At 63.2% G+C, this 11,897-nt stretch overlaps 1 protein-coding gene across 1 annotated transcript in view; it reads left to right on the forward strand.

The window, feature by feature from the left end:
• The window catches only part of PRR12 (proline rich 12), a gene marked incomplete at its 3' end in the record, with an annotated part of 30,216 nt that extends 18,879 nt beyond the window's left edge, over positions 1–11,337 (forward strand). Inside the window, 7 exon segments of the mRNA XM_074571386.1 lie at positions 2,063–2,317; positions 2,593–2,701; positions 4,577–4,695; positions 4,698–4,949; positions 7,468–7,584; positions 11,206–11,218; positions 11,221–11,337. Of these exon segments, the coding sequence (XP_074427487.1) occupies positions 2,063–2,317; positions 2,593–2,701; positions 4,577–4,695; positions 4,698–4,949; positions 7,468–7,584; positions 11,206–11,218; positions 11,221–11,337 (982 nt within the window).
• Positions 11,338–11,897: the final 560 nt, after the last annotated feature.

Genomic DNA, 11,897 nt, shown 5'->3' on the forward strand with positions numbered 1-11,897 from the left:
GGGATGTTCCGAGGTCTTTGGAGGTCAAGGTTGGGGAGAAAATATGTGTTTGGTGTTTTTTGGGGAGTTTTTCCTGGTCTTTGATCCTCTGATGACCCCAGAAGGCCCCAAGGTTGGACGTAGCAATGGCTTGAAGCCCTTCAAGCCCCTCGAGATAAGGATCTGGGGGACTTTGATGGGGTTTTGGTGTGTTGGAGATGTTCCGAGGTCTTTGGAGGTCAAAGTTTGGGGGGAAAAGGGTGGGTTTGGTCATTTTGAGGGGTTCTTCCTGGTCTTTGACCCTCTGATGGCCCTCAAAAGCTCCAAGGTTGGATGTAGCAAAGGCTTGAAGACTCTCAGTCTGCTCAGGTTGAGGATGTGGGGGTCTTTGAGGAGGTTTTGGGGCGCTGGGGGATGTTGCGAGGTCTTTGGAGGTCAAAGTTGAGGGGGAAGAGGGTGTGTTTGGTCGTTTTGGGGGGTTCTTCCTGGTCTTTGACCCTCTGATGGCCCCCGAAAACCCCCAGGTTGGATGCAGCAATGGCTTGAAGCCCCTGAAGCCCCTCAAGATGAGGATCTGGGGGACTTTGATGGGGTTTTGGTGTGTTGGAGATGTTCTGAGGTCTTTGGACGTCAAAGTTTGGGGGAAAAGGGTGGGTTTGGTCATTTTGAGGTGTTCTTCCTGGTTTTTGACCCTCTGATGGCCCCCGAAAGCCCCAAGGTTGGACGTAGCAATGGCTTGAAAACCCACAATCTGCTCACGTTGAGGATGTGGGGGTCTTTGAGGAGGTTTTGGGGCGCTGGGGGATGTTCCGAGGTCTTGGGAGGTCAAAGTTTGGGGGAAAAGGGTGGGTTTGGTCATTTTGGGGGGTTCTTCCTGGTCTTTGACCCTCTGATGGCCCCCGAAAGCCCCAAGGTTGGACGTAGCAATGGCTTGAAGACCCTCAACCCTCTCGAGATGAGGATCTGGGGTACTTCGAGTGGGTTTTGGGGCACTGGAGGACGTTACAAGGTCTTGGGAGGTGAAGGTTGGGGGGAAGTGGTGTGTTTGGTGTTTTTTGGGGTTTTTTTCCTGGTCTTTGACCCTCTGATGACCCCAGAAGGCCCCAAGGTTGGACGTAGCAATGGCTTGAAGACCCACAATCTGCTCAGGTTGAGGATGTGGGAGTCTTTGAGGAGGTTTTGGGGCCCCGGGGGATGTTCCGAGGTCTTTGCATGTCAAGGTTGGGGAGAAAATATGTGTTTGGTGTTTTTTGGGGAGTTTTTCCTGGTCTTTGATCCTCTGATGACCCCAGAAGGCCCCAAGGTTGGACGTAGCTATGGCTTGAAGCCCTTCAAGACCCTCGAGATGAGGATCTGGGGGACTTTGATGGGGTTTTGGTGTGTTGGAGATGTTCCGAGGTCTTGGGAGGTCAAAGTTTGGGGGAAAAGGGTGGGTTTGGTCATTTTTCGGGGTTCTTCCTGGTCTTTGACCCTCTGATGGCCCTCAAAAGCTCCAAGGTTGGACGTAGCAAAGGCTTGAAGACTCTCAGTCTGCTCAGGTTGAGGATGTGGGGGTCTTTGAGGAGGTTTTGGGGCACTGGGGGATATTCTGAGGTCTTGGGAGGTCAAATTTGGGGGGAAAAGGGTGGGTTTGGTCGTTTTGGGGGGGTTCTTCCTGGTCTTTGACCCTCTGATGGCCCCCGAAAGCCCCAAGGTTGGACGTAGCAATGGCTTGAAGCCCCTGAACCCTCTCAAGATGAGGATGTGGGGGTCTTTGAGCGGGTCTTGGTGCCCCGGGGGATGTTCTGGGGTCTTTGGAGGTGAAGGTTGGGGGGGGCAAAGTCGGGGGGGGGGTGGGGGGGTGGGTTGGTCTTTTTTTGGGAAGTTCTTCCTGATTTTCAGCCCTTGGGAGCTCTCTGGGGGGGAACTGGGAGATACTGGGCGGGAAGGGGGACACTGGGCGATGTCGGGGGCGCTTCGAGCTCTCGGGGCGGGGGGGGGGGGGTCACCGGGACTCCCCCCCCCCCGCCTCCGACATTTCCCCCTTTTTTTTTTTTTTCTTCTCCCCCCCCCCCCCCTCCCTCCTTTCCCCCCCCCCCCCCAGATCAAGCTGGCGGCGCCGAAGGCGGGGGATCCCCAGCTGGGTCCGGATGGTTGCTCCCCTCTTTCTTTAGCCGGGGGGGTCCTTCCTCTCCCTCCCCCGGCCCAACCGGGTACCGAACCTGCCCCCCCCGCCCTCCCCCAGCAGCTGGAGAGCAGCCAGACGCGGGAACGCATCAAGCAGAAGATCCGGGAGGTGGAAGAGAAGCAGCCGGAGATGAAGTCGGGTTTCATGGCTTCCTTCTTGGATTTCCTCAAATCCGGCAAACGCCAAAACCTTCCCCCGGCCAACGCCAGCCCTTCCAAGACCCCCCGCGGCGGGGGCGGGGGGGTCGCCGCCGCCGCCGCCGCCGCCGCCGCTCCCCCCCGCCGCCCCAACAGCCCCAACCTTTCGCCGTGGGGCCCCCCCAGCTGCTGGCCGGGGGGGGGTTGGAAGGGGCGGAAGGCGAAGGGCTGGTGATGGCCTGTCCCAGCCCCTGCAAGCGCCTGGACGAGGAGCTGAAGCGCAACCTGGAGACGTTGCCCTCCTTCTCCTCCGACGAGGAAGACTCCGTCAGCAAGAACCAGGACCTCCAGAAGAGCATCTCCTCCGCCATCTCCGCCCTCTACGACCCCGCCGACCGCAAGGACCCCGACCCCCCCGGTGGGTGACGGCCGCCCGCGCGGGGGTGGTGGGGGGTCGCGTTACCCCCCAACCCGACTTCCTCCACCCACCCACCCACCCTGCCCCGAACCGGGGTGTGTAGGGAGACGCTGGGGCCCAGAGAGACCTTCTGGAACCATCATGGGAGCCATAGGACCGTCCTGGGACCCATAGGGAGACATTGGGAGACACTGGGACCCATAGGGACTTCCTGGGGGACCTCCTGGGGGCCATAGAGACCTTCTGGAACCATCACGGGAGCCTTAGAGACCTCCTGGGACCCATAGGGACCTCCTGGGGCCCATAGAGACCTTCTGGAACCATCATGGGAGCCTTAGAGATGTCCTGGGACCCATAGGGACCTCCTGGGGGACGTCCTGGGACCCATAGGGACCTCCTGGGGGACCTCCTGGGGCCCATAGAGACCTTCTAGAACCATCATGGGAGCCATAGGACTGTCCTGGGACCCATAGGGAGACATTGGGAGACACTGGGACCCATAGGGACTTCCTGGGGGACCTCCTGGGGGCCATAGAGACCTTCTGGAACCATCATGGGAGCCTTAGAGACCTCCTGGGACCCATAGGGAGACATTGGGAGACACTGGGACCCATAGGGACTTCCTGGGGGACCTCCTGGGGCCCATAGAGACCTTCTGGAACCATCATGGGAGCCTTAGAGACCTCCTGGGACCCATAGAGACTTCCTGGGGGACCTCCTGGGACCCATAGAGACTTCCTGGAGGACCTCCTGGGACCCATAGAGACCTTCTGGAACCATCATGGGAACCATAGGACCGTCCTGGGACCCATAGGGAGACATTGGGAGACACTGGGACCCATAGAGATCTTCTGGGGGACCTCCTGGGGCCCATAGAGATCTTCTGGAACCGTCACAGGAGCCTTAGAGACCTCCTGGGACCCATAGGGACTTCCTGGGGGACCTCCTGGGACCCATAGAGACCTTCTGGAACCATCATGGGAGCCTTAGAGACCTCCTGGGACCCATAGAGACTTCCTGGGGGACCTCCTGGGACCCATAGAGACCTTCTGGAACCATCATGGGAGCCTTAGAGACCTCCTGGGACCCATAGGGAGACATTGGGAGACACTGGGACCCATAGAGATCTTCTGGGGGACCTCCTGGGACCCATAGAGACCTTCTGGAACCGTCACAGGAGCCTTAGAGACCTCCTGGGACCCATAGGGACTTCCTGGGGGACCTCCTGGGACCCATAGAGACCTTCTGGAACCATCATGGGAGCCTTAGAGACCTCCTGGGCCCCATAGAACCCTCCCCGAGCCCCTCCTGGGGCCCATAGAACCCCTCCTGGGCCCCACGGAGCCCCCCTGGGACCCATAGAACCCCCCCTGAGCCCCTCCTGGGCCCCACAGAGCCCCCCTGGGCCCCGTAGAACCCCTCCTGGGACCCATAGAGACCCCCTGGGACCCATAGAACCCTCCTCGAGCCCCTCTTGGGACCTACAGAACCCCCTTGGGACCCATAGAACCCCTCCTGGGACCCACAGAGCCCCCCTGGGACCCATAGAACCCCCCCTGAGCCCCTCCTGGGACCCACAGAGCCCCCCTGGGACCCATAGAACCCCTCCTGGGACCCATAGAGACCCCCTGGGACCCATAGAACCCTCCTCGAGCCCCTCCTGGGGCCCACAGAGCCCCCCTGGGACACATAGAACCCCCCTGAGCCCCTCCTGGGACCCACAGAGCCCCCCTGGGCCCCATAGAACCCTCCCCCGAGCCCCTCCTGGGCCCCACAGACCGCCCCCCCCACACACACCCCATTGCTCCCCAAGCCCTGACCCCCCCCTTTTTTTTTTTTTTTTCTGTCCCCGTCCCCCCCCGTCCCCCCCCGCAGACGTCCCCCCGCCGGAGGAGAAGCCCCCCAGCCCCGTCCCCTCGGAGCCTTCCCAGCCCGACCCCCCCCTGCAGCTGCCGCCGCCGCCGGTGGCCCCGGTGGCCCCGCCGTCCCCCCCTCCGCTGGCCAAGGTGGCGTCCGCCCCCCCCCCGGCCCCCCCACCCCCCACCCCCAGCCCGAGGCGACGCCGGCCCCCCCCTCCCCCGAGCGCGAGGAGCCCGAGGACTCGCGGCCGCTGCACCTGGCCAAGAAGCAGGAGACGGCGGCCGTCTGCGGGGACACCGACGAGGACGAGGCCGAGAGCGGGGGCGAGGGCATCTTCCGCGAGAGGGACGAGTTCGTCGTGCGCGTGGAGGACATCCAGGCCCTCAAGGTGGGCACTGGGAGGCGCTGGGAGGCACTGGGAGAGGGTCTGGGGGCGCTGGGAGGCACTGGGAGTGACTGGGAGAGGCACTGGGAGTGACTGGGAGGCACTGGGAGAGAGTCTGGGGGTGCTGGGAGGCACTGGGAGGCACTGGGAGAGGGTCTGGGAGGCACTGGGAGGCACTGGGAGACGCACTAGGAGGCACTGGGAGAGGCACTAGGAGGCACTGGGAGTCACTGGGAGGCACTGGGAGAGGGTCTGGGGGTGCTGGGAGGCACTGGGAGGCACTGGGAGAGGGTCTGGGAGGCACTGGGAGGCACTGGGAGAGGCACTAGGAGGCACTGGGAGGCACTGGGAGAGGCACTAGGAGGCACTGGGAGTCACTGGGAGGCACTGGGAGGCACTGGGAGAGGGTCTGGGGGCGCTGGGAGGCACTGGGAGACGCACTAGGAGGCACTGGGAGGCACTGGGAGGCACTGGGAGAGGGTCTGGGGGTGCTGGGAGGCACTGGGAGGCACTGGGAGATGGTCTGGGGGCGCTGGGAGGCACTGGGAGAGGCACTGGGAGTGACTGGGAGGCACTGGGAGAGGGTCTGGGGGTGCTGGGAGGCACTGTGAGACGCACTAGGAGGCACTGGGAGTCACTGGGATGCACTGGGAGAGGCACTGGGAGTCACTGGGATGCACTGGGAGAGAGACTGGGAGGCACTGGGAGTCACTGGGATGCACTGGGAGAGGGTCTGAGGGCGCTGGAAGGCACTGGGAGGCACTGGGAGAGGCATTAGGAGGCACTGGGAGCACTGGGATGCACTGGAGGAGACACTGGGAGTCACTTGGAGTTACTGGGAGGCACTGGGAGGGGCACTGGGGTACACTGGAAGTCAATGGGAGGCACTGGGAGTGACTGGGAGAGGCCCTGGAAGTGACTGAGAGTTACTGGGAGGCACTGGGAGAGGGTCTGGGGGCACTGGGAGGCACTGGGAGAGGCACTGGGAGAGGCACTGGGAGAGGCACTGGGAGTGACTGGGAGGCACTGGGAGACGGTCTGGGGGCGCTGGGAGGCACTGGGAGACACACTAGGAGGCACTGGGAGGCACTGGGAGAGGCACTGGGAGAGGGTCTGGGGGCGCTGGGAGGCACTGGGAGAGGCACTGGGAGGCACTGGGAGGCACTGGGAGGCACTGGGAGAGGGTCTGGGCGTGCTGCGAGGCACTGGGAGAGACACTGGGATGCACTGGGAGTGACTGGGAGGCACTGGGAGAGGGTCTGGGGGTGCTGGGAGGCACTGGGAGGCACTGGGAGGCACTGGGAGGCACTGGGAGAGGGTCTGGGGGTGCTGGGAGGCACTGGGAGAGGCACTGGGAGGCACTGGGAGTGACTGGGAGGCACTGGGAGAGGGACTGGGGGCGCTGGGAGGCACTGGGATGCACTGGGAGGCACTGGGAGAGGGTCTGGGGACGCTGGCAGGCACTGGGAGGCACAAGGAGGCACTGGGAGGCACGGGGAGGCACTGGGAGAGGGTCTGGGGGCACTGGGAGTCACTGGGAGGAACTGGGAGAGGCACTGGGAGTGACTGGGAGGCACTGGGAGAGGGTCTGGGGGTGCTGGGAGGCACTGGGAGACGCACTAGGAGGCACTGGGAGGCACTGGGAGAGGCACTAGGAGGCACTGGGAGTCACTGGGAGGCACTGGGAGGCACTGGGAGAGGGTCTGGGGGCGCTGGGAGGCACTGGGAGACGCACTAGGAGGCACTGGGAGGCACTGGGAGAGGGTCTGGGGGCGCTGGGAGGCACTGGGAGACGGTCTGGGGGCGCTGGGAGGCACTGGGAGGCACTGGGAGAGGCACTGGGAGTGACTGGGAGGCACTGGGAGAGGGTCTGGGGGTGCTGGGAGGCACTGGGAGACGCACTAGGAGGCACTGGGAGGCACTGGGAGGCACTGGGAGAGGGTCTGGGAGGCATTGGGAGAGACACTGGGAGTTACTGGGAGTCACTGGGATGCACTGGGAGAGACACTGGGAGTTACTGGGAGTCACTGGGAGAGAGACTGGGAGGCACTGGGAGTCACTGGGATGCACTGGGAGAGGGTCTGAGGGCGCTGGAAGGCACTGGGAGGCACTGGGAGGGGCATTAGGAGGCACTGGGAGCACTGGGATGCACTGGAGGAGACACTGGGATTCACTGGGAGTTACTGGGATGCACTGGGAGAGGCACTGGGAGGGACTGGGAGTGACTGGAGGTGGGACTGGGAAAGGCATTAGGAGGCACTGGGAGCCCTGGGATGCACTGGAGGAGACACTGGGAGTTACTGGGAGTCACTGGGAGTCACTGGGAGTCACAGCCCCCCCCCGGTGCCCCCCCTGGGTCTCGCTGCCCAACTTCAGCGTCGCCGCTGGGCTGGGGGGGGGGGGGGTAACTTGGCCTCAAACTCTGTGAGCTGGGGGCGGGGACAAAGTGGTGGTGGGGGGGGGGGCAGACCCCCCCCCCCCCCCCCAACTCCGTGACCCCCCCACGCCCCCCCCCCCTCAGCTGGCGCTGCAGACGGGCCGGGAGCCCCCCCCCATCTGGCGGGTGCAGAAGGCGCTGCTGCAGAAGTTCACCCCCGAGATCAAGGACGGGCAGCGCCAGTTCTGCGCCACCAGCAACGTGAGTGCCCCCCCCCCCCCGGCCCCCCCCCCACCCCAAAAAAAATAATATACGGGACACCCCCCCCCCCCACCCCCCCCCCCCCACCAAAAAATAGGGGGAACCCACCCGAAAAATATGGCAACCCACCTCAAAAAATAGGGGAGCCCAAGCGCAAAGGTGGGAGCCCCCCCCAAAGCCTGGGACCCCCCCCAAATGTGGGACCCCCCCCCGAAAAATATGGGACCCCACCCAAAAAATGTGGGAACCCCCCCAAAAAATATGGGAACCCACCTCAAAAAAATGGGACCCCAAGCACAAAGGTGGGAGCCCCCCCCAAAGCCTGGGACTCCCCCAAAATGTGGGACCCCCCCCCCAAAATATGGGAACCCACCCAAAATGTGGGACCCCGCCCAAAATGTGGGACACCCCCCCCAAAAAATATGGGACCCCCCCCAAAAAATATGGGACCCCACCCCAAAAAAATGGGACCCCAAGCACAAAGGTGGGAGCCCCCCCAAAGCCTGGGACCCCCCCCAAATGTGGGACCCCCCCCAAAATATGGGAACCCACCCAAAAAGGTGGGACCCCCCCAAAAAATATAGGACCCCCCCAAAATGTGGGACCCCCCCCAAAAATATGGGACACCCCCCCCAAAAAATACAGGACCCCAAGCACAAAGGTGGGAGCCCCCCCCTAAAATCTGGGACCCCCCCAAAATGTGGCCCCTCCCCCCCAAAATATGGGACCCCCCCCGAAAAATATGGGACCCCCCCCCAAAAAATATGGGAAACCTCCCTAAAAATATGGGACCCCAAGTACAAAGGTGGGAGCCCCCCCCAAAGCCTGGGACCCCCCCAAAATGTGGGACCCCCCCAAAATATGGGAACCCACCCAAAATGTGGGACCCCCCCCCCAAAATGTGGGGGACACCCCCCAAAAAATATGGGACCCCCCCCAAAAAATGTGGGAACCCCCCCAAAAAATATGGGACCCCAAGTACAAAGGTGGGAGCCCCCCCCAAAGCCTGGGAGCCCCCCCAAATGTGGGACCCCCCCTGAAAAATATGGGACCCCACCCAAAATGTGGGACCCCCCCCAAAATGTGGGACACCCCCCCCGAAAAAATATGGCAACCCTCCCCAAAAATATGGGACCCCAAGTACAAAGGTGGGAGCCCCCCCCAAAGCCTGGGACCCCCCCAAAATGTGGGACCCCCCCCAAAATATGGGAACCCACCCAAAATGTGGGACCCCCCCCCCAAAATGTGGGGGACACCCCCCAAAAAATATGGGACCCCCCCCAAAAAATGTGGGAACCCCCCCAAAAAATATGGGACCCCAAGTACAAAGGTGGGAGCCCCCCCCAAAGCCTGGGAGCCCCCCCAAATGTGGGACCCCCCTGAAAAATATGGGACCCCACCCAAAATGTGGGACCCCCCCCAAAATGTGGGGACACCCCCCCCGAAAAAATATGGCAACCCTCCCCAAAAATATGGGACCCCAAGTACAAAGGTGGGAGCCCCCCCCAAAGCCTGGGACCCCCCCAAAATGTGGGACCCCCCCCCAAAATATGGGAACCCCCCCAAAAAATATGGGAAACCTCCCCAAAAATATGGGACCCCAAGTACAAAGGTGGGAGCCCCCCCCTAAAATCTGGGACCCCCCCAAAATGTGGGACCCCCCCCCAAAATATGGGAACCCACCCAAATGTGGGACCCCCCCAAAAAATATGGGAAACCTCCCCAAAAATATGGAACCCCAAGTACAAAGGTGGGAGCCCCCCCCCTAAAATCTGGGACCCCCCCCAAAATGGGACCCCCCCTAAAAATGGGACCCCACCCAAAAAATGTGGGACCCCCCCCCAAAAAAATATGGCAACCCTCCCCAAAATATGGGACCCCAAGTACAAAGGTGGGAGCCCCCCCAAAGCCTGGGACCCCCCCAAATGTGGGACCCCCCCCGAAAAATATGGGACCCCACCCAAAAAAATATGGGACCCCACCCAAAAAATGTGGGACCCCCCCCCAAAAAATATGGCAACCCTCCCCAAAAATATGGGACCCCAAGCACAAAGGTGGGAGCCCCCCCCAAAGCCTGGGACCCCCCCAAAATGTGGGACCCCCCCCCAAAATATGGGAACCCACCCAAAAAGGTGGGACCCCCCCAAAAAAATATAGGACCCCCCCAAAATGTGGGACCCCCCCCAAAATATGGGACACCCCCCCCAAAAAATACAGGACCCCAAGCACAAAGGTGGGAGCCCCCCCCTAAAATCTGGGACCCCCCCAAAATGTGGCCCCCCCCCCCAAAATATGGGACCCCCCCCGAAAAATATGGGAACCCCCCCAAAAAATATGGGAAACCTCCCCAAAAATATGGGACCCCAAGTACAAAGGTGGGAGCCCCCCCGCTAAAATCTGGGACCCCCCCAAAATGTGGGACCCCCCCCCAAAATATGGGAACCCACCCAAATGTGGGACCCCCCCAAAAAATATGGGAACCCCCCAAAAAATATGGGAAACCTCCCCAAAATATGGGACCCCAAGTACAAAGGTGGGAGCCCCCCCTAAAATCTGGGACCCCCCCAAAATGGGACCCCCCCTAAAAATATGGAGCCCCCTAAAATATGGGACCCCACCCAAAAAATGTGGGACCCCCCCCAAAAAATATGGCAACCCTCCCCAAAAATATGGGACCCCAAGTACAAAGGTGGGAGCCCCCCCCAAAGCCTGGGACCCCCCCAAAATGTGGGACCCCCCCCCCCAAAAAATATGGGAACCCACCCAAAATATGGGGGGGGGGGGGGGGGGTACGTGGGTCCCTGGGGGGGTATGGGGGTCCCGGGGGGGGGGGGGGGGGGGGGCGTTATGTGGGTCCCTAGGGGGGCTATGGGGGTCCCTGGGGGGGGGGTTGGGGGTCCCTGGGGGTGTGGGGGGGGGGGGGTAATGGGGTTCCCTGGGGGGGGGGTGTTGGGGGGGTACAGGGGTCCTTGGGGGGGGGTTATGTGGGTCCCTGGGGGGGGGTATGGGGGTCCCTGGGGGGGGGGTCCTGGGGGGGGGGGGGGGTACGTGGGTCCCTGGGGGGGGTATGGTGTTGGGGGGGGGGCGGTAATTGGGTTCCCTGGGGAGGGGGGGGGGGGCGTTGGGGGGGTACAGGGGTCCCTGGGGGGGGGTATGGGGGTCCCTGGGGGGGGTCTGTTTGGGGGGGGGGGGGGGTACGTGGGTCCCTGGGGGGGTATGGTGTGGGGGGGGGGGGCGGTAATTGGGTTCCCTGGGGGGGGCGTTGGGGGGGTACGGGGGTCCCTGGGGGGGCTTGGGGGGGGTTATGGGGGTCCCTGGGGTGGGTATGGGGGTCCCTGGGGGGGGTGTGGGGTGAGGTGGGAGCAGTAATTGGGTTCCTGGGCCGGGGGGGTGTTGGGGGGTACGGGGGTCCCTGGGGGGGGGGTTGGGGGGGGGGGGTTATGGGGATCCCTGGGGGGGGGTATGGGGGGGGTACGTGGGTCCCCGGGGGGGGGGGGGTGGGTATGTGGGTCCCTGGGGGTGTATGTGGGTCCCTGAAGGAGGGACGGGGGGGCGGTCCTGGCCTGACCCTCCCCCCCCCCCTCTCCTCCCCCGTGCCCCCCCCCGTGCCCCCCCCCGCAGTACCTGGGGTACTTTGGGACGCCAAGAACCGGTACCAGCGGCTCTACGTCAAGTTCCTGGAGAACGTCAACAAGAAGGACTACGTGAGGGTCTGCTCCCGCAAGCCTGGCACCGGCCCCTCGCCGCCGTCAGGTGGGACGGGGACAGCGGGGACACTGGGGACAGCGGGGACAGCGGGGACACTGGGGACAGTGGGGACAGTGGGGACATCAGGGACAATAGGGACAGCGGGGACATTGGGGACAGCGGGGACACTGGGGACACAGGGGGACATGGGGCTACGTGAGGGTCTGCTCCCGCAAGCCCTGGCACCGGCCCCTCGCCGCCGTCAGGTGGGACGGGGACAGCGGGGACACTGGGGACAGCGGGGACACTGGGGACAGCGGGGACAGCGGGGACAGCAGGGACAATAGGGACATGGGGGACATTGGGGACATCAGGGACACTGGGACACAGGGGGACGTGGGGCTACGTGAGGGTCTGCTCCCCAAACCCGTGCGTTGGGGACATGGGGGACCTGGGGGACACCTGTGGGACCATCAGGGACAATGGGGACATTGGGGACATCAGGGGCAATGGGGACATCAGGGACATTGGGGACATCAAGGGACATTGGGGACATCAGGGACATTGGGGACGTCAGGGACACTGGGGACACAGGGGACGTGGGGCTACGTGAGGGTCTGCTCCCC

The sequence above is a fragment of the Larus michahellis genome, unplaced genomic scaffold (assembly GCF_964199755.1).
Source record: "Larus michahellis unplaced genomic scaffold, bLarMic1.1 SCAFFOLD_471, whole genome shotgun sequence".
In the NCBI taxonomy this organism is placed as follows: domain Eukaryota; kingdom Metazoa; phylum Chordata; class Aves; order Charadriiformes; family Laridae; genus Larus; species Larus michahellis.